Source organism: Morus notabilis, unplaced genomic scaffold (genome assembly GCF_000414095.1).
Source record: "Morus notabilis unplaced genomic scaffold, ASM41409v2 Scaffold759, whole genome shotgun sequence".
NCBI lineage: Eukaryota > Viridiplantae > Streptophyta > Magnoliopsida > Rosales > Moraceae > Morus > Morus notabilis.
Window position 1 is genome coordinate 344766 of NW_010366029.1, and position 22330 is coordinate 367095.

At 34.0% G+C, this 22330-nt stretch overlaps 4 protein-coding genes across 6 annotated transcripts; 1 reads left to right on the forward strand and 3 right to left on the reverse strand.

The window, feature by feature from the left end:
• Window positions 1-1088: 1088 nt before the first annotated feature.
• LOC21398848 (protein phosphatase inhibitor 2) lies at window positions 1089-4317 on the reverse strand. The gene is made up of 5 exons (XM_024172902.1): window positions 4070-4317; window positions 2884-2962; window positions 2661-2785; window positions 2242-2418; window positions 1089-1575 (listed from the first exon to the last, which is right to left on the reverse strand). The coding sequence occupies exons 2-5, from the start codon at window positions 2886-2888 to the stop codon at window positions 1316-1318; spliced, it is 567 nt and encodes a 188-aa protein (XP_024028670.1). The 5' UTR covers window positions 2889-2962; window positions 4070-4317; the 3' UTR covers window positions 1089-1315.
• A 1385-nt stretch (window positions 4318-5702) lies between these two features.
• LOC21398849 (ADP-ribosylation factor-related protein 1) lies at window positions 5703-9112 on the forward strand. Its single transcript, XM_024172898.1, has 7 exons — window positions 5703-5820; window positions 6502-6708; window positions 6851-6991; window positions 7824-7932; window positions 8065-8126; window positions 8620-8723; window positions 8846-9112. The coding sequence occupies exons 2-7, from the start codon at window positions 6616-6618 to the stop codon at window positions 8952-8954; spliced, it is 618 nt and encodes a 205-aa protein (XP_024028666.1). The 5' UTR covers window positions 5703-5820; window positions 6502-6615; the 3' UTR covers window positions 8955-9112.
• Window positions 9113-9188: 76 nt separating this feature from the next.
• LOC21398850 (putative uncharacterized protein DDB_G0287975) lies at window positions 9189-10225 on the reverse strand. The gene is made up of 3 exons (XM_010109125.2): window positions 9996-10225; window positions 9700-9907; window positions 9189-9432 (listed from the first exon to the last, which is right to left on the reverse strand). The coding sequence occupies exons 1-3, from the start codon at window positions 10140-10142 to the stop codon at window positions 9365-9367; spliced, it is 423 nt and encodes a 140-aa protein (XP_010107427.1). The 5' UTR covers window positions 10143-10225; the 3' UTR covers window positions 9189-9364.
• Window positions 10226-10547: 322 nt separating this feature from the next.
• On the reverse strand, window positions 10548-15199 carry LOC21398851. Of its 3 annotated transcripts, XM_024172889.1 has the most exons (7): window positions 14978-15199; window positions 14100-14237; window positions 13891-13986; window positions 13531-13671; window positions 12699-12794; window positions 12557-12620; window positions 10548-12178 (listed from the first exon to the last, which is right to left on the reverse strand). In XM_024172889.1, the coding sequence occupies exons 1-7, from the start codon at window positions 15059-15061 to the stop codon at window positions 11013-11015; spliced, it is 1785 nt and encodes a 594-aa protein (XP_024028657.1). In that variant the 5' UTR covers window positions 15062-15199; the 3' UTR covers window positions 10548-11012. The 3 variants fall into 3 exon arrangements, with proteins under 3 accessions (XP_024028657.1, XP_024028656.1, XP_024028655.1); XM_024172888.1 differs by having other exon boundaries at window positions 12557-12770; XM_024172887.1 differs by having other exon boundaries at window positions 12557-12794.
• Between the last annotated feature and the right edge of the window lie 7131 nt (window positions 15200-22330).

Below are 22330 nucleotides of genomic sequence, written 5' to 3' on the forward strand. Positions count from 1 at the left end.
CGAATTGAAAATTCAAATCTGCGAAGTGAACGAGACCTAAATATGTTTTTAACTGTTAAATTTATATTAAAAAATTATATATTTTACATATTTTTTAATCTAATATGAGTCCTTATTAGAAAAAGATACAAGACACAAACTTATATATTTAATACTAATTCTCTAAAAGTGAATTAATTCACCACCATCATCCAAAGCAGCCCACTTGGAAAAGTGAGATCTTAGTCGTTGATCATAACAGATAATGCAAATTAAGAAGTTAAAGCTATATTTAAGAGGTGATTCATTTCAGAACATGTACTTGGAAATCAGGCGTTGAAAACTCGTTCATGTGACGTGTTCTTTAAAAAAGAAAAGAGAAGAAAAGAAAAGAAAAAGAGTTCTAGGACGCTTGGTAGAGGGATTCGTTCCCTGATTCGAATCATGATTCATGATTCGTTACAGTATTTTCTTTCATAAAAAATTCACGTAAATAAAAAATGATTCGAATCACATGGTTTGAATCCTCCAACCAAACGTTCTCGAATCATGTAAATGGGCAATTATTTGAACAATATATTTAAGTGTTTGGTTCAATAATCACAGTTTGAGCCTTTTTAATTTGAATTGTAAAATCTGAATTGTTGTGATTTAAATTATGATTTAAACTGTTATTTGAATACGTAAATAAATTATAATTTGAATTGAAATTAAAATTTAAACTATGTTTGAATAAAATGTTAAAAACTGTCATTAGAATTTTATAAAATCTTTATAAATGACATTAAAAAATATGCAACATGGATGAAAATTTATAATTCTCTTCATTATGAAGATATTAAAAAAAATTATTTTAATTAAAATTAAAACAAAAAAATTATAACATTTTTAAGATTTAAGTCAATGAGAGACAATAAAAAAGTGTTTATTTCACTATAGTAAAACCATTCGGATGGTTTGAATTCAAAGGGAGAGAGGGTGTATGAATTCTGATATGGTTTGAGAATGATTTAAATTGGCCATAGTGATTTGAATGACCCCTTATTTTTGTTGATCCAAACGTCTATTTGAATTGTTTAGAACGGTTAGAATTGGACCCAAAGTCCCAATAGCTGAAACAAACTACCCATTAAGCATTCCGAAAAGCATTCGGAAAAGCATTGTTGTTACAAAGCCTTGTTTGATGAGGCAAAAAGTGAAAGACGAGAACAAAACAATACCATTTATACACGGATAACACATATGTGGGTGGACAAGAATTGTCCCAAAAGCCATACAATTTGTGTAGAAAAAAGTGCGAAAAGTCCTGTGTTAAAATTAACTTTGCCAGGCTTGATTAAACTCCATTAGCTGGAGGTCCAGAGGGTTTGTGAGGAAAACCAGAAGTCCCACCTTCTTCGATGTCTATATCCTGCACACCAGCAGTTAACGAAGAAGACGAGTCATTTCTCCCCCGCTTATCCACCTCATTATCATCATCATCTTCATCTTCCAGAAAAGAACCCTTCCTCCGGTGTTCTTTTACTTTCCAGAACTCATCATAGTGAGCTTTTCTGTGCTCACTGAAAGTCTTACTGCTTTTTTCTGTTTCTGAATCTATCACAAGTCCCAACAGAAAAAGGCATAGAAACAACATGAAATCAGAGTTTGAGTTAAAAATCTGCCTCGTTCAGTTCGTCGATTCGAGTTTTTAATTCGAGCTGAGATGTGATTTTATGTGAGAGCTTTTAACCGTAATAAAAAAGTTAGATGTTACTTTTTATGAGCTTTTAACTGTAACAAAACTGGAATTGAAAACTTAAATCAATGAAATGATTACTCTAAAAAGCAGGGGATGAAATCAGCCCCATTTGGCTCCCTGACCAGCAAAGGGACATATGTAGTGCAGTAAATTGGGCAGCAAAACATACAATTCGAAAAAATAGTAGCAACCTCCAGTACGTCATGCTAGTGTTCTTAAAAGGGAGCAAGAGGTTAAAATTTGTAGCAAAGACATTTTTTCTTGAGCCTGTATTTTATCTCATATCAAATAGCTGTTATCATAGACATCTTTAACAAGCCAAAAATGAAAACAAGAAATGCAAAAAAGAAATGTATTAACTGAACTGTACCGTTTTAACAGTAAGGTGATCAAAATCACTAAGCTAGTAGGATTGAACAAAAGATTGAAAGAAAATTTCATAGGACGAAAAGTTGTAAGCAATGCTGAATGAAAAAAATAATAATAATAAATAATGATCTAGAGAATGGATAGATGAAAACCTTCATCATCTTGTTCCATAGCATCTGCCTCATCATCGGATGATGTCCATCCCCCAGATCCCCGGGGATTCTTTCTACTGGATGATGCCACATCACTCAGAGCAGTTCGTATTGCTTCTGCGTCGACAGCATCATCGATGCAATCATTGAAGCTGCCTCGTATAGGAGATAGAGATTCTACATTCATCAGCACAATTAAGGTTACGCTGAGAGAAACAGAATTTGAGATAACCAACAGTTGAATTGGAAACCATGTAATTACCACACAAATTGAAAATTTCAGTACAATTGAAAGCCGCATTATCCCCACAAATAGTGACACTTTCCAGTTCAAAATCAGACAAGCACCTTGATACATATGCATACAAATGAATCAGATGGAGCTCTGCAGAATGAGAATAAGAAAGAAATCAACATACCATCATCATCAATCATGGGGTGATATGGTGTCTTAGGCTCAGTAATTTTCTGCCTCACAGGTTTATTCGCTTCAATTTCACCCAAATTATCCTCATCCCATCGTACTCTGCTCCTGCTTCTCTCGCTTTGAAGAAACAGAGGCCAAATGATCAGAATATCAAACAAAATTGATTACAGAGGCAAGAAATGACAAAGTTAATGAATGGAGAAAGAGTAAACTACTTCATTTTCGCTGAACAGGTGACCTCTTCACACACCAAAAAGCACTCCAAGCAAATGACTTAGATTTCACAGAAACAAACTGCAACAATATTGTAAAATTCTCAAAATCAAGCATCAACTTCCACATATTAATGCCAAATTGGCAGAAAGAATGAAAAAGTTTTAAAAACGGAGTATTTTAGAACACGCACATAAGAAATGGAAGGTCAAACATCTAAGTAAAATCCCAATATCATAGATCCTTATTCCAAACCCAAAAGCTTATTGAATTATTAAACCTAATCTCGCAACCCCAACTTCAAGCAAAATGACAAACACAATCGAAGCTGTTTTCATTCTTATGGCCAACAACCGCAAGCTCAGGCGTAACCAAAACAAAGATCTCCTTCTCCTTGTCACTCTACTGTTTTGTGTTTTCCCCAAAAACTAATAGGACTGTTTATTATCTCCATTGTTCCCACAGGCTCCTCAATGTCTCAATCTCATCTTCACAAGGCAAACACATTTTGCAACTTATAACAACCACGTAATAACCCAAATTGGGAAACTCTACCATAACTACTTTTAACCAATGAGCTAAGATTTGCATTCCAATCCAAAGCAACTCAATTTTGAGATTTTGTAAACTCTATGGGTGCGTTTGGAATTAGTTTTAGATTATTTTAAAAAGGATTTTACACGTCTTTTAAGATACGAAAATGAAAACGGTTTACAAACCGCTGTTTAGCAAATGTTTTGAAAACGAAAACGAAAATAAAAAATCATAGGAATAGTTTTTATGAATGAATTAGAAAACGGTTGATGTTATTTTCCCATTTCTGTATTTATTAACAATATTATAATATATTAATTAATAATTATAATCAAAAAGACAATTTTACTTTTTTTATTATCCTCAAAATAATCCCTTAAAAAATCAGACAAAATCGGTCTTCATGAATAATTCTCAAAACAATTTCATTTTTATACTAAAAACAAAATTATTTTGAAAAAATTACCAAATGGGTCCTGTGAAATCTCGTCCCATCATAGAAACAACTCAATTTTGAGATTTCGTAAAATCCATAACATAAACACTCGCATCCCCTCAAAGACCCGGTTTTTCCACCACAAAATCCCAACTTCAAACAAAACTTACAAAAAAAAAAAAGAAACAGAAAACCAACTATGGAGGAGCTTGCCTTACAGGTGGCCCGAAATCGGCTCGGAAGGAGGGCTGGCTATGCTGCTCGCGAAGGCAGGAAGACTGAGGGAACGGCCTCTACTGTTCGGGGGATCACTACACAGAGACGGATGTGAGCCCTAGGGTTCTTTCACAAATCGTGAATAACAAAACTCGAAACAGACAAAAGGGGGGCAGATGTTTTTCTTTTGTCGAAAAACGACATGTTCGTGTACTGAAAAGCGACACTGTGATCCCTTAATAAAAGCGACACATCGTTTTTCTTTAGGAAGTCTGTAGTATCTACCATGTCTATTATAAGATCGATGTATATACCATGTAGGGTTTTTCTTTTTCTTTTTCTTGAACGAAAATATGCTATGTAGGTTAATGTTCACAAGCTTGTTACCAAATCAACAATATGCACTATCGTTTCTTCTTGAACACATTTACTTTTTGTATTTTTTTGAGTTAGGGTAACTTAAATTTAAATATTAATTTGAGTTAAGGTGTATTTGAGTATGATTTGAATTGTGACTCTAATTTAAATTTGTGTTTGGATGTGTACATTTCGATTTATGGTTTAAATTAAAAATCTATTTGAGTTTGTATTTGGGTGGGTCAAAACTTGAATTTATATTTAGATAGTATTTTAATAAAAACTCAATAGTGATGAAAAATTTTAATCAGAAATATGGGTGGAGTTTTATACATCTTTTCATTGTGAACACATAAAAAAAAACATCTCAATGAATTACAACGAAAAAGCTATGTTGTTTTTAAGAATAGAAAAAATATTATTTATTAACTTGAGTTTGAGTTTATGAACTTGAGTTGAAAGGGGAATTTGAACTCAGATTTTAGCCCCAAACTCAAATTAAAACTCAAGTTCAAACTCAAATTTACAAAAAAAAATATGAATTTAAATAAAGTTATAATTTGAGCAATTTTTTTTTAAATTTAAATACAAATGAATAAACCGGTATAGCCACATGTCATTTGTTGTTTAAACTTTTCGTAACATTTAGCCAAATAAAAAAATATAAACTTAAATAAAGTTATAATTTGAACAATTTTTTTTTTTGAATTTAAATGCAAACAGCCACGTGTCGTTTGTTGTTTAAACTTTTCATAACGTTTAGCCAAAAATAGGGTACACCTTTTTTTTGTCTTAAAACATTTGAACCAAATGACATGCCGATTTTCTCATCATTTTTTTATTTAAAAAAACGATATCTTGGTTCCTTTCGGGGGACATATGCCGTTTGTTCACCTTTTCTTTTTCGAATTGCTGTCGTTCGTCGTTTAGAAGTTTGCTGTTCTTAATTCTTGGGCCAAGCAGTAAAAATGTCGTTTTTCTATAAAAAAAAGTTTAGTAACGTCGTTTTAAAAAAAATGAATGTCGTTTATTTATTTATTTTTTGAAGTGGTTTACGTTCTCAAAAAATAGCGTGCCCTTATAAAACGACACGTTGTGGTTTAGTGTCGTTTAAGATCTATTTTAGCTGTTTTGGACTTCTACCGCGTGGATCTGAAGACGTCATCACAGGACCTCCGGATGGTGAGTCTTTACATGACATCGCGATCTGAAATTTGTCACGAAAGGGCAATACGGGAAGAACGTGAAAAAAAATTCTCAAAAGAGAGAGAAAAAAAAAAAGAACGTGAAAAAAATATTGAGGAACAAAATTTAGGGAGTTTTATTATTGTTCTTCAGAGCTCTAGAGTCTAGACTATCAGCGGCTCCTCCTTTCTCAACAACCCATTCCACTAGAGTACGTATCTGAATATTTATTTCCTCGTAATTATTTTGATTTTTTTTTTTGTATCTTTGTTACGATTCAACATTCGTTCTCTTGAATATGGATCCGAACTATATATGATAATTCTTTCTTGATCTGGGTATTTTTTCTTTCATGGCTATGAATTTTAGCAACTGGGTAAGTGCTAGTTTTCATTTTTATGTCGCTAAGTATTTTGGGTCATTCTTTTCTTTCTTTCTTTCTTTCTTTTTTTTTTCGTGATATTACTTAGAGATCCCATTTAATTCCCGTTTAATTATTTTTATCTGATGAATTATTCGATTGCTGTGTTGGTTTCCGGTTGTATCATCATCTTTTTTTTATTTTTATTTTTATTTTTGTAGTTTCTGTTTGAAGTTGGGATTTTTTGTGGTAGAAATACCAAGTCTTTGAGGAGATGTTAACGTTTCTGTTATAGTCGTTCATTTCCCTTTGCTTCTATGATGGGGCGGGATTTCATTCATAGATTTTACAAATCTCAAAATGGGTTGCTTTGGAATGTAAAAATTGTAAATCTTAGCTCATTGGTTAATAATTGTTATAATAGACAAAACGCCTTTGTTCCCGATTCCGCTTTTTAAAACTATGATTTCAATTTCATTAAGCATATCCTTTTCTTTGCCTCTGATTATGAGCATTGTATTCCGTTTTCAGATTTTGAGGTTGCGAGCTTAACTAAGATCGAGGTAGATGTTATGAATTCCTTCTCCTTTTCGACTTGAAGGTTGAAAAGGAACAAATACTAAGGAAATCTAAATAAGACAAGAGATGTTTTCATTGTTTTATGGACTCTGGAAATACATATTTAGTAAGACGGAGTTTCATGTCCTCATTCTTGGAGTCGACAAGGCTGGGAAGACTGTAATGCCTCTTCTAATGTTTTGTTTCTTTTTATACTTTGTTTTTGTAGTTATGAAATGCTCTTCTCTTCCAATTGATGGACTTTGCATTTTTTAGACATTCTTAACAAATATTGCGTCTAATTCCATTGATTATTTCGTAGACTTTACTGGAGAAGTTAAAGTCAGTGTACTCAAACCTTGAAAGCCTGCCTCCGGATCGAATTGTTCCAACAGTGGGACTAAATATTGGTCGAATAGAAGTCTCAAATACAAAGCTTGTTTTCTGGGATCTAGGAGGCCAGGTACGTAGATTCTTATTCTTTTTCCTCTATTACAGAATTACAGATTATTGATTTTCTTCTTTTATCTCTGTGTTATTCCTAGTACCTGCTAGCCTTTCAAATGTTCAATTGAGGGAAAGTATACCTTACTCTCTTCCTCTATGCATAGAAAATTAGAATCTGGAATGTTATATCATTTGATGTTATTTTCACTGATGTACTTGTTTCCCAATGTAAAGTAAGAACATAAGATGTTCTAGAAATAGTTGAGTTATTATCTTAAATTGTCTTCCAATTAAGACCTTGTAAGCTGCACATTTAGACGGCATTGTGAAGTTTGTAGCTGCCCTTTACGATCACGTGTCTATGTAATTCGCAATTGTTCTTGTATGTTTCATGCTTTGTTTAATCCGGGTGGGACTTTTGGGTATTTATCAATACAAGCACATTTTGAGGATTTCAAATATAGGCAACTGAGTGCAAGTTTGAGTATTCCTTTATTACTTAGAACTTTTCTGTTGATGTGACAATTTGAATCATTCACCTGGGTCACATGTGTAATTATGGAAAAGAGTAGCTATATGCGTCTCTAGTAGGTTTTTCAAGGAAAAGAAACTCCCAGGAGAAAGGCAAAATGTGAAATGGAGTTACCGGAGTTTGTTTCGAAACTTTAAGTTTGTTGAATTGTTAGTTGCTGGGTAGTTTTAGCTTTGTTAGAGTGGCCAGCCAAGTTAAATGGTATATTAATGTGCTTGTGTAACTGAACGGCCTTCCTTTTCTCCGCCTCATTGGATGGGGATATAGTAGTATTCATACAAAATTTATCAATCAACTTGTTTATTCATTCTGACAGCCTGGTCTCCGTTCAATCTGGGAGAAATATTATGAAGAGGCACATGCAGTTGTCTACGTAATTGATGCTGCATGCCCATCTCGCTTTGAAGATTCAAAATCCGCATTGGGTAGGTTTCTGATTTCCAGGTTTTACATAATTTAGTGTTGGATAATTGGTTTGTTTCTATAGAAGTGAAGCGATAGAAGAAACAAAATACAATAAGGTGCTAATTACATCATTCTTCAACTTGTCAAACCAGAAAAAGTTTTGCGCCACGAGGATTTGCAAGGAGCTCCTCTTCTGATATTGGCAAACAAGCAGGTGAGTCTACTTGATTGCGCCTTCTTCGGACACAAAGGTTGCTGTACTTTTCATCCAATTTAAGAACAGCTTTGTCATAAATGCTAGAATGTTGAGCTTGCGCTATATACGGTGTCTGAGCAACAAGAACTTGACAATGTTTTTGTTCTTAATTTTGGCCATTTGGATGCCCAAATTCTTGTAATTATACATTCTAGTGAATCAAAATCAGTTTGGAATTTGCTCTTATGTGAATACACGCTTTTGCATTGTGAGTATGTGATCCTTTTCTATAAACAAATTTTGGAAAATGCTTAACCTTCTGTTTTTGAGATTCTTCTTTAATTCTGTCTAATATAGCTCAAAAAATATAGTTTTACTTGGATGCTAAGGGAAATAATAGCTTCCATATTTCTTTTTGTTAAACGTGGTTTTGAGAAGAAACTGCACAGTTGCAAGTCATTTTTCTGTTGCAAAATTAGTCACTTTCATTTTATCAAATAATTTAATGTAGGACCTAGCTGAAGCTGCATCGGGTGAGGAGCTTGCTCGGTATTTAGACCTTAAAAAGTTGGATGAAAGGGTTTACATGTTTGAAGCCGTTTCAGCATATGATGGGTAAGCAAACAGTTACCGAACTTCCCTTTTCGTTCCACTCGTATTGCCAATCTCCTATTCTCTGATTAACACTGAAGTCTTACACAAGACAAACTTGCTTATGTATTGAAAATCGATTGCAGGCTGGGAATAAAAGAAAGTGTAGAATGGTTGGTGGAGGTAATGGAGAGGAGCAAGAGAACCGAAATGTTGAGAGCTCGGACAAGTGCAATGGGCCCTGCTTCTGTGTGAAGGAATGATACTAAAATGCAGTTATTTTTTTGTCTGGATTCTGTGACCTTTTCTTGTGTAGATAAGTCGGGTTTAGTTCCATATCTTCAGATAAAAAGCTGATCATTTTTTTTTATTTTTTATATATATATCTCAGCCACGAGCTGCTTAACTCTGCAGTGAAGATTATCAGTTCATATATTTACTTTTTTCAAAGACATACTTGGTACTCAAAACTAGAAAAATGCTAAACATGCGTTTATATGTGGCCATTAAGATCACGTCAAAGATTACATCCCCAAAATTGAAGTCACTGTTTGGAAACACTTGACACACTTGATAATCCACAAGCTTTGATCTCACTTGTTCTCCAATTGTTTGACTGAAAAACAAATCAAATTCTCCAAAGATTGTGCTTTTTATAATGCATTTCAAGCTATTTTGTTTGGCACCACAGCATCCCCCGCCTTGACTCTTCCTTTCACGGTTGGTTGCGGTTCTGCAGGAAATACGAATTTTTAAAAATAATAACAACAAAAAGTATAGAAATTTGGAATAATTCAAACAATTGGAACAGTTCAGGGATACAATTATGGCTATTTGTTCAAATAAATCATCTCAGCTGAATATACAGAAAATTGCAAGCTTTCAACTCAACAAGGCACAAAATTTAGAAAAATTTCTGAACTTTTTATCGTAGATCTTTTGATTACCCACACTCTTTAATAATCAAAATTGAAAAAAAAAAAAAAAAAAAAAACCGTACTGGAAATGAGGGCTTTGGGTCTGGTCTTGAACAAAATCCGGTGCCGAATAACTCCGATGACCTCTAGATCCACTTTGGAAGAATCATTATCCACTCCGATCGGATCTGCATTCGATTGCTTGAATTTCTTGAGAACCAACATCGGCTTCTTCAACGACACTTTCGTTCCCGTCAATTCATGGTACCCAACTGTGAATGTGTATATCTCCTAAAAACCATCGGAAAATCAGTAAAGAAAGATTTTTTTTTCCCCTGTCGTAATTGGGAAAAGAAGTGTCGGTTTAAGAAAATGGAACCTGAGAAGAAGGGCGGCAGAGAACGCCGATCTGGAGGTTATGGATGCGATCTTGGAAAGCGGGCTGAACTTCCACAGCTCCTTGGAGTTCTACGATCGCCCACTCTTGGCACTTCTCTCCGCAACTGCACTTTATCTGAATCTGCATTTTTTTTTTTTTTTGAGCCCGTGGTTCTTAAATGTCAGCTTTATATATATAAACAGCCGATTAGGGATTTGCCTACCCTCGAAATCTGGTATTTTCCCGCCTTTTTCATTCTTCATGGCTTCTCTTTTTCCTTTTATGTATTTTTTAAGAACCTTTTTATGCTTTATTTACGCTTTTACCCTGATTGAGTGACTTGGTGAGGAAGAGTTCCCAACGGTTCTATATGTCATTTCACAATACCATAATTAAAAAAAATAATACTTTCTTTGTTTATTCAAATAACATCATATTGTCAAATGTAACGGCATGTCCTTGTGTACAATTAAGGAGTATTTCATGGTAATTGACTAATTTCTGGTATTCATAAACAAATATCAACGTTAACATTATAATTTTACTGGCAAATAAACATTATAATTTATACTATCCTTGAAAAATGAAAATGGAACAAACGTTTGTTAACATGAAAGACAAGTTAGAAACTCAAAGCTGTTACAGTAATTTGCTAATGGAATGGCTTAGGGATAAGATGAAGATTTACTGGGGTTTCCTGATTCATATCTTGCTGAAAATTGAATTAATGCAAGTTTTTTTCTGCATAAGCTTGGAGGTCAAACAGGACGGATGCCCACAAAACCAATAGGATCAACAGACTGAAAATAAAACCTACAGTTAAATCACTGCCTTGAGTGCCAAGCTAACTAAGCTAACCATCTGTTTCTCTCAATTACATAACATGTTCAGATAAGAGATTTTCACTGGCACAGCCAAAAAGTGAGAGAACAAAAGGTAAAAGGTTAGAAGCCCTGGGAGTTATATCTTTGTACAAACTTCTAGTCATTTTCTAGGCAGATTTCCTATTGTTGCCGCTCATTGTCTTTCTTTTCCACGTCGGTTCAGCTCAGATCTGTCAGAATTTCGTAAACTGACAGTTCCACTGTGTGGGACTTGAAGTTCTTGCTGAAACCCAGGCTTCTCGACATCACAGGATTGCTGGCATGAGAAATCGGTTTGGACACTTGTGAAGCTCATTTCATCACTTCCTTGGGTTTTTGACCAGCTTGGTTGCTGCTGAAAGTTTTGCTGGATGTTTGGATCATAGTCAAGCGGAATCGCATCAGTCAGCGTTTTGATTGCAAATTCAATGCATGGGTCTTGCCATGCCCTGCAAAAAGAAAAATCAGTGGGGGATCCCAACTTCTCGTCATTATTGGCGTCATTTTCAATATTTGTGGCATGTTCTTCCAGAGAAACAGCAGCACATCGATCTTGTTCTCCGTTGATCTTACTTTCTGTTTCTACCTTTCCAAAAATCTCCACAGCCAAGTTCGCCGATGAATGCTCACTACTTGTGGACCTAGGCAGAACTTCTGAGCTCTCTGAATTATCAAGGGGTAATCCAGTTAGAGTTTTTATTGCAAATGCGATGCATGGATCCATCAAAAATTCGCCAGGAGGCAAGTCAAGAGGGGCTCCTGGTACCATGTCTGCCTTATCATACGGAGAAATCTGATTCTCCAAGGGCAAAACAGGAAACATTTGCTTCTCATCATAATTAACTATTGTTTCCAGCTTTCCAACCTGCTTTTCTGAGGTGACCAAGTTATCACAAAAATTCTTGCTTCTATTTGAGAGTTGAGAAAATTTTGAGCTCTTGGAATCAGTCTCGGGCTGATTACATTGTGCTGAATTGCCAGGGGAAGAACCTTCACTTGTATCAGCTGCTCCATCACCCAAATGTTTAACTGCAACTCGGCGTGCTCGAGTTCTGGGCTTTAGTTCCGGTATGGGGTCAACTTCAAGTCCAGCTAACCGTTTTGAAGCACGGCGTGGCAAGTCAGGTACTATCTTTTTCCTGGATTTTCGCTCGTCAGGTTGGCGCTTTCCGCTTTCATGGGATTCCTTAATTGGAAGGACTTCATCAACTGCCGGAACTGAAAAAAATTTACTTTTAGAAGAATCACCCTTTTCTCCTTTTTGACCCAAATCTTTTGATTCTTGCAGATCTGAGTTTCTTAGTTCAGTGCCTCCCTCGCCTGCAGCAAGGTATAAGGTCATTTAAAAAACCGAGATCTCAACCCAGTAACGAGGAGTGAGGATCAGCCACTCGTATTGAAAGCAGAATGTCCTACATCTTAATTCATGTAGCTAATTAATGTTCCTTTCTGTGAATTAGACACTCCAAATTGCAACAATGAACATAAAGGGAAAAAAAGAGTTTCTTAAACTCATCTCCATGAGCAGGGAAGTACACAGGAGAGAAACAAATATACAGAAAGAGAAAAAATAAATCGCAACCTCCAAGAAATATCGCAATTTCCAGAAAAACTGAATGATAAAAGAAGAATGAAAAACAAAAGAGTGAAGTAGAGATGAAGTCAACGCCTTATTTGGAGAGGGAATAGGAACTTTACGCAGCTCAGCAGCATGATCCGAAAGGGGTGAGGGTTGAGATGACGAATTATGTACTCGCACTTCCTGCACTGTCTTATTCATGTCCGAGCTCCGATCAAAATTAATCAGTCTTCTTGTTCTGCTGACTCCTAATTGCTGTTCCTGCACTGTCTTATTCATGTCCGAGCTCCGATCAAAATTAATCAGTCTTCTTGTTCTGCTGACTCCTAATTGCTGTTTCTTGCTCACATCAGTTGACTAAAGAAAAAGGAAAAAAATACTTGAAAATTTTCACCTGGCACTGCATAGTGCAATAGGAAATAATCTAATGAAAAGTACTATATCTACCACCGAAGCCACCAATTAAAAAAAAAATGAGGCCAAGTAATACATTGTTGTCAGTTTCAATCTGGACAGCATGCTTAAGAATATGATGTCAATTTCAATTTAATTAGGTTGCTACTTTAAACGACGATTTACACATGAAATCCTTGACAGTTTTCAAGACCGTGATCTTAATCTTTTATTTTTCACCGCTAGATGCTCAGAAATTTCACCTGGATTCATATCATAGTGAGCAATCACTTCTGGCCTAATAAACAGCAGATAGGGAGATTCCAAGTGCTCATAATTGTTACAAACGTTGCTGAAGATGACAGCAGCTGATCAAAATCACATACTCGTGTTTTTTAACAATAGTAAAACCATGTACAACAGACCAAGTTATAGGAAAAAGAAGAAGAAAAGATAAAGGTAACATTTTGGTGTTTCCAAGTTAGATGCAGCAATTTGTGCCCAATGTAATGAATAGATAAATTAAAAGATGCTTAGACGCGCTCCTTTTACCAAATTCACTAAAGACTAACCTCGCTAAAAATCTTCCCGAGGTGTCGCATTAAGTTTTTTTTCTTTTCAGTTCCTATTTCTCAACTCAATATAGCCCATTTATCCATATGAACCGGCAACCCTAGAATGCTAACTTGAGCACACTTACAAAGGTACAATCGTCTTCTGAATCCTTATGAATGCTGCCTTCTGAATTCTGTGTGAGCGTTCCTAGCTCCTCAGTTTTGAGGTGCCGGTTTACAGCCTTCAACGAGCGGAATACGTTTTTGCTCACAGGATCAAAGTAAAACTGCATATATGAAAATGTAACTCAAAGAATAAACAAAAATTCGAAAAGTTTGAGCGCAAACCACCTGGAAATAACAGGTGATTCAACCAAGAAAATCCGCAACAAACACATTTTACATAGAAAGGATTTTCAAGTATGAGCTCAAACTAAAAAAGACTAATAAGTTAAGATTGATAACAACAAATAAGAATACCAAAGAGAGAATAAAATATGGAGTACCGGGTCTTTTCTAATTGAATCACCCCTTTTCCTCACTCGGATTTCTTTGATCCACCCTGGTGGTAACCCTTCTGCTTCACCCTTCTCAACTACTACCTAAATTGCATCAACAAAATGCTTCAAAAAATCTGAATAAACAATAAATTTATAAATATTACTTTGAAAAATTAAAGAAAAGAGGGAACAGAGAAAAGTTTGTGTTAACGGACAACTTCTCCAGATTGCTTCAAAGTTGCTTGATTCTTCTTTTTTGCTTTGAAATAGTCGGTTTGTTTTGTATTGAAAAGATAACGAGATACTTCTGCCCTGGAATTAAACGTAGGTCCATTTGAGGGAGCATGGTAATACTGCAATAAGCATAATTATTTGATTATAAACAACTGAACAGATAATTAATCTAAGCTGAATGAGGACTGACAATTACAGAATATTTTTGTTGGACAAAACTCCAAAACATGTGGAAAAGACACTGAAAATGAATAGAAATCTTGTTTAATTTGCATTTAGGCAAAAACCGAGCTTAATCCAACACAACTCAGAGTTTGTCTCTAAAACAAAAATCAAGAATTAAAATATGTCACATTCAAAGCATGCATGTCAATAGAGTATCTCTTATAATTATATCACAATCTGAATCATATGAGTCAATCCAAATACACAAAATTTAACTTCCAAAATTAGGAAAAATCTATAAAAAAAATGTCATTAATTATATGGCCATAAACCTCCATGCAAATGCATGCTGTTCAACATCTAATGAAGAACTACTTACTAGGGCATTTACTTAAAACCTTTCAATTACCCCCTAACCTCTGCAAACACAAAAAAAAGTACTCCATCATCTAATGCGGAAATTCCAAGATAAAAATAAACCAAATAACTAATTAAATTAAAACTTCAGAAATTAAAATAATAAAAAAAAAACAACTTTAATTAAGACAATGAACTAGAAGCTTTAAACCCAAAGTCAGTCCAAACAGTAAACTTACTACCCAAAGAAAATATTTCCCAAGTAAAGAAAAGAAAAGCTGAAATTTTATAGCAAAAAAGGAAAGAAAAAAAAAAAGAGTAGAAATCTGGTATTTACCTTGTCTTTTTTACCATTATCTCTGACTCTTTCCTTGACAGTCCAACCCGGAGGCAGCCAATCCTCGGATTTTGAATCCGCCATTTTCTCGGACACCAAATTTTTCCGGCGACAACTCTCTCTCTCTCTCTCTCTCTCTCTCTCCCCTAAACTTGTGTCTCAATCTCTCTTTGTTTCTCTCTCCATTGTTCTTCTAGTCAAACTCAAAAATGTCCTCAAAGCTCTTCAAATGTTAGGACAAAAGTGTTCTGAGACCCACGTGTAGCCCAACATCCTGTGTAAGGTTTGATTCATTATGGATTTGTTGTCTTTTTTTATTTATTTATTTTTTTCCTTAATCAGTGTTTGGACAAACTTGCCCTTGCACTTGTAAGAAAGCCAAAATAGTATTTGTTAGGAAATTCGACAAGATTCGCTTTGCCTTGAAGTGAATAATTCTCTTTCTCGTGACTCGTGACGGGGATTCCACAACGGTGGTGGCTGCGGGTACACAGTGAATTAAATTTTATTTATTTTACTAATTTAAATTTAAAATTAGAGTTTTATTATAGTAAAAAAATTTTAAAAATAATTACATTTGATTTTTTTATTATATTAAAAAATTTTTACATAAAATTACATCTCAATTTAAATTAATTAACTAAACAGATCGTTAAATGTTTTACTTATTTAGAAATGACACGTGGCGAGTTCGTGTTCTTTTAATGTTGTGAATCTTTCTGTGCGGAGGAGATGACATGGGAGTATAGATCTAGACAACCACTGAATTATGGCCTCGTTCACATCACGGATTTGAGTTTTCAATTTGAGTTGAGATATGACATTTTCTTAGAGCTTTTTACTGTAGCAAAAAAAGTTAGATATGACATTTTCTGAGAGCTCTTTACTGTATAAACTTAAAATTAAAAACTCGAATCGGTGAAATGAATGATGCCTTATATGCCTTAGAGTTGGATGCCACTTGTACCGCTCTCTGTACTAGACAATTTATTTCCAAAGTACCCTCTGGCGCTAACATTTGCTCACGTGGCCCGGATGCCAATAGTGGGACTTCTTTTTTTTAGTATTTTTTAATTAATTATCTTTTTGCTGGGTAGAAGTTGAAATAATCTCGTTCATTTCACCGATTCGAGTTTTCAATTTTAAATTTTTTTAGTAAAAAATTCTCATAAAATGTCAACATCTAACTTTTTCTACTACAATAAAAAGCTCTTATAAAATATCACATATCAGCTTGAATTGAAAATTTGAATCCGCGAAGTGAACGAGAAGCCTCTTAATTCTCCTTTTAGCCCTTAAACACAGCAGTGAATTCTATGGATAGATCAATCTAGGTTTGATTTAGCGGATTAACTGTCTTGAGACAAAAATAGTGAAGATCACAATCATAAATATGGTACACACAACAACATCTACCTTAACATAACAAAACATCCACTACAATAAACAAAACGGTCTGAACTAAGCAAAACAACTTGAATGTACAAAACATCCTTTACGATAAACAAAACAGTCAATCACAAGACAGAACACGTACTTGGAGGAAATAGGAAGAACACAGAAAATAAGCCTAAAGTTTAATTGACCATATGCTACTCTTAGTTCTCTAGTATCGGCACTTGTGTAACAATTACCAAAGGTTGACTTTTGCTGTCCCAGAAAAAACCATATGATATACATCTCTGAAGTTGCAATGGAGCAAATAAATCATTCTACACATAGGCTTAAGAAAAAAAAAATCCATGTCTAGTATCTATAACGTGAAACAAAATAGAATAGCTGTTAACTATTTTTACATACAACTAATTGTGAAGAGGGTTTGGTCCTGTGGGAACATTTCGGTGTGAAACGATCTTAGTCTTCCTTGTCCGCAGGGAATTAAGGATTTCTGAATCTCTCTGTGAGAACATGGAAGAAGAATTCTCGTTTCTTGGTCTTTGCTCTTTCTCTTTTCTTGAATCTCTGGCAGTCGAACCACAAGAGAAACGCGCTAAGAAAATGGCAAGAATCAGCAACAGGATCAATGGTTTTTGAACTCTCATGTTTTTGAATGACCAAGAAATTAGCTACAAAAATCAGGCTTAAAGTAGAGGAAATGTGATTTTTTTTTCCCCTTTTTCTTGTGTGCAAATATTTGTTGGAACTTGGAAGGTTGGGAGTCTATTAATAAGAGGGACCAAAGTACAAGTCTCAAAACGGAATGATGCTTTCTTTCTCATCTTTTTCCGTGTCTACAATATGGAAAAAAGTTGACTTTTGGATGAAGTCGTTTTCTTGACATTAAACTATATATACACATAACACCATGTTGACTTTTTCTATTAACTGCTAAAGATTTTCAGTTCTTTGATTTGTTTTTTCCTATTGGGATAGAATGAAGTTTACTGTTTTCCTCGTAGGCATTCTGTCTACTAATGAAAGCGTTAATATTTGACCAATAATACATAATATTAATTGATGAAAAAAGATGACGTTTTAGCACTTTGAGACGTTTGTTATGATAGGAGATAAAATAATTAAAATATGTTTTGATTTTCCGCATAGAGACAATGTGCAAACCGCCATGATTCATTCATTGCTTCACGAAACTGATATTTTGAAAATGCACAATGAATTAGTCTACAAAAACATGAAGCTTCCTAACTATTAAATATATATATATATATGTATATGTATGTATGTATTATGCGACCAAACTCATGATCTCAGCCAGCAGGCGGTTTCAATTAACTATAATGAAAACAAGATTAAGAAGAAACTTGATTCTCATCTCTTGCGTACATGAGATTTGACTTGCCTAAGCTTTTAAATAGTATGTATATTTATCTTTTTGCTTTTTTTTTCTTCCCCATGTCGTTTCCGTGGACTAAACCCAGCTTGGTTTCTTCATGACTTACGGCCCGTTCGGTTGGAGGATTCATTATCTGATTCGAATTATGGTTCATGATTCGTTACAGTATTTTCTTTCATAAAAAACACACGTAAATCGAAAATGGTTCTAATCCATGAACCAAACGGGCTCTTAATGTTAAGCATGGAATTAAAAAAGCAAAAAAATAAAAACAAAACAAAAACAAAGAAAGAAAACTAAGGGGTTGTTCTTTTGTAACAAAATTCATAAAAAGTTTAAATTCGAGTTACAACTTTATTCAAGTTCATGTTCTTTTGTAAAATTTGAGTTTGAACTTGAGTTTGTACTCGAATTTTGGGCTAAACTCGAGTTCAAGTTTCTCCTTCAACTCGAACTCAAGTTAATAAACAATATTTTTTCTATTATTAAAAATGACATAACTTTTTCGTTTTAATTCTAATTGAGATGATTTTTTTATGCATTCACAACGAAAAAACGAATAAAATCCCATTCATATACCATATTAAAATTTTTCATCACCATTGAGTTTTCATTAAAATACTATCTAAATATAAATTTCAGTTTTGATCCACCCAAACACAAACTCAAATAGATTCTTAATTCAAATCATAATTCAAATCTGCACATCCAAGCACAAACTTAAATTACAATTTTAACTCAAATTCAATTCAAGATTATCACTCAAATCATTTTAACTTAAAAATGCAAAAGAACAACTCCTAAAACTCCTCGTGTCTCTAATTTCATAACTTTGTGACATAAGATTTTAGGAGTTGTTCTTTTAGAGTGTAACTTGAGTGTAGTTTTTGAGTTGAATTTGAGTTATAACTTGAGTTGAAGTTAGAACTTGAATAAAGTTGAGTAAAATTGAATAAAATTGAAATGTAAGAGTACGTAAATTTGAATAAAGTTAAAACTTGAATTATCTTTTTTTGGACAAAAGAACATGCCTTAGACTTCTCGGGGACGACGAATATTATGTCTTAATCTTGAATAAGGAAGAACATCTTTGGTATTCGTGGTAACACCTTTGTCGTTTGTCATGCTACAAACATTTTTTTTTTCTTTTTTCTATTCTTTTTTTTTTTTTTTGGCTGAAATGTCCAGCTACATACATGTGTGTACATTTAGCGTACTGAATCCATCATTTCATTTGACTTTCTTGTGTTCTTCAAGTAACATGACACAAAAAGGTTAATAAACAGAACAATCCATTTAAAATTTCCTTAAACCGTCTTGAATTCAAATACTTGGTTCAGAGTTCAAAAACCTCACAACTTCCTCCATGTCCTTTTCGTATTGCCTAATTGTTTGGACAACCAATTGCGGTTTTTTTTCTCCCCCCTTATCCAAGTTCATATTTTCAAGATTTTGAAAATAACCATTCATAATTTCATTCCCTAGCTGCTGCTTTTGACTCGCATGTTGTGGTTTTGGACTAAAAGGGTTTGATCCCTTGGAACAACTCTATAGAAAGGATATGTACATACTTGGTTGAACTTCTTTTGATCTCCAAATTGTGCCTTGAAGCGGAGTAAAAATGGTTGCCTCGTGTGTTTTTTATTTATTTTTTATTTTTTTTCAGTTTGTTTCGGTAGAACAGTATGGAAACAGAGACAACAATGACAAGAAAACGATTACAAATAGAAAAATGACATCAAAAGGTTCAAACGACAGTAAATGTGTAAATTGCGATAAACCTGAAATGGCAGAAAACAAATTATTAGAAACGGCGATAATTTAAAACACGAATCAACGTTTAAGACGGCTTCCACTTTGATAAACAACAGAAAATGAACATGACAACAACAAGAAAACAACAACAAAATGAAGAGATTACACCATTAAAAAAAAAAAGACAATACGACGACAAAACAGCAAACGACAACAGTAAAGGGAAAACGCTGAAAATGTGAAGGCAACTCGACACAAAAAATAATATAATATAAAACGGCAATAGAATTGATTACGATTTTCACTTCGATCAAACGGAAAAACTATGAAAAACATAAAAACGACGACAACAAGAAAGCAACCACACATAGGAAAACGACACCAACGGTCTAACGACGTGAACGTTCAGGCAAAGAAGAAGTTCACTTCCACGAAGAAAACATATGAAGAATGGCAGTAGCAGTAAAAGTAATAATATTATCTCAAAAAAAAAAAAGAAAAAAAAAAGAGGAATAATGTGGAGGCGTCAGCAAACAATAAAGCAACAACAAAAGTTCAAACGGAATAAAAAACGACAGGAACTGGAAAAATGACGGACATTAAACAGACTTTCTCGTGATGAGTGATAACAAAATAGGGAAACCCACGGCAACGTTAAAAACGACAACTAGGAAACGACCACAAAAAATATTTATATATGTAAAAAAAAATTAAAAAAAAAAGGTTCAAACGAAGCAACCAGCAAATAACCGAAACAATGCGAAGAGGACAAAAATATGAATATCGACTGGATATGGGAAAAGGGAGAAAAAATGAACGATGGAAAACATAGAAACGACGATAAAATAAAATTGAACAAGACATTTACCACCTTTACTTCGATAATGAACAAAATATGGAAAAGGACAATAACGGTAAAAAGTAAACAGAAAAGGAAAATGATACCAAATGGTTAAAACGACAATAAATGGAAAACGCTGACTAGCATATAAATCAGAAAACACAAGTTTAAAACCACGATAAAATAGCTGACGACTTTAACTTTGATTAAAGGTACAATTAGAAAAACGATGCGGCAAAAACGTCAACAACGAGGAACAAGAGGAAAACAACACCGAAAGGTGAAACCGACAACAAATAAAGACATCTTCAAAATAACAAAACGACTACGATAAACATGAAAACAGAAACCATAAAAACGAGTTCTTGGATAAACGATAAGATACAAATATGGGCCCGCTTTTCTTTTTTGGTCTTAGATGGTGGATTACAAAAAGACTTAAAAAAACAGAGAATTTACTTTTAAAAATATAGTCTGAATCTTTACTATTTGTACTTGATAAATACCACTCCTTATAAAAGGTTTTCTTTTTTACCCTTACAAAAGATTTTCTTTGTTAAAAGAGAAAAAGACTACAGGACAAAAGATCCGGAGCAACTTTCGCTTGTTGTTGGTGGACCAAGGCTAACCAACCACAGTTCAGGTTTTTGTTAAATTAGTGGAGAATAATTGTGGCAATAATTTACGAAAAAACTTTGCAACCTAGAATTATTATGGCTTTATCGCCAATAGGGGCTCTGGTTCTACTACTAAATAAAGAAAAGATGAGGCCCCGTGCATAAAGTCCCCGTCCTAACACCAACCTGTTTATTTAGCAATCAAAAGCACTTCGAATTAACCAACCCAGCAATACGGAAACAGAAAAGTAGATTGCAAATAAGCCTAACCTCTACTAACAATCTGTGTATCTGCACGTCACTGCTATAGGAATCGTACGCTTGTTCCAAAGTCTAGTCACTGGTTATTATTACTGATGCTCATGAATTTTAAGGTCATTCTCAGTTACTCTTCAAATTTTAAAAATTCTTACTTTGTTTGTTAAACTTTAAAATTGTTATAATTTATGATAAGATAGATAATAGAAAAGAGAATAATGCAGTCACATGGTATTTCAGTTTGAATTTCTGTTAAAATAAATTAAAACTATATGGTCACACTTAACCTCTATATTTTTCCGTTTAATTTCAACAAAAACTCTTATAAAAGGGCTTAATGGGACAAATTTAAAATTCAGTGAGCAAAATAAGAATTTTTAAAATTTTGAGGATAAAATAAGAATAACTCCGAACTGAGGGTTTTGATTAGCAGAAGGGATGACTCAGCCTCCCCGGAAGAAGAGTAGCCCCACTCTCTAGCCAACTAATCCCTAGGTGAAGAAAAAAATATTCAATCATGTCAGGTTTGAGTCCGAAAATCACTTGTCGCCACCCCTCAACCGAGATTAATCCTAAAATTATTGACTACAAATCGGAGAAGAACAATATGTGAGGATAAAACAACTTCCAAAGTAATGAATACTCTCTCCTCTTAAAAGCCCTCAAAAGTCAAAATCTAGCATACAAGTGTGAATCTGCAATCTCCCTGAATTCTCGCCCCACACAAACTCTCGGTGACACTAGACCAAACGGTCTTAGGCACGGTCCAAACGATTGGACTAGAGGAAGGAGAAGCCTTTACAACTTTCAGGGTGTGTTTGGTTGGGTGGAAAGGAAACGAATAGAATGAAATGTAATTAAAATTTGATGTTTGGTTAGATTTATAAGAAATAAATAATCATTCAAAAAGATTGGTCATTCACTCATTTTAGGTGAATCATCATTCATTCCTCACATGAGAGAAATAGTCATTCTAAGTTATTTTCTTTATTTTTTTTCCATAATTACCCTTCAATATTATAATATAATTAAAATATATTATATAATAGTTATATCTCATAATATGTAATATAATATAATATAAATATAAA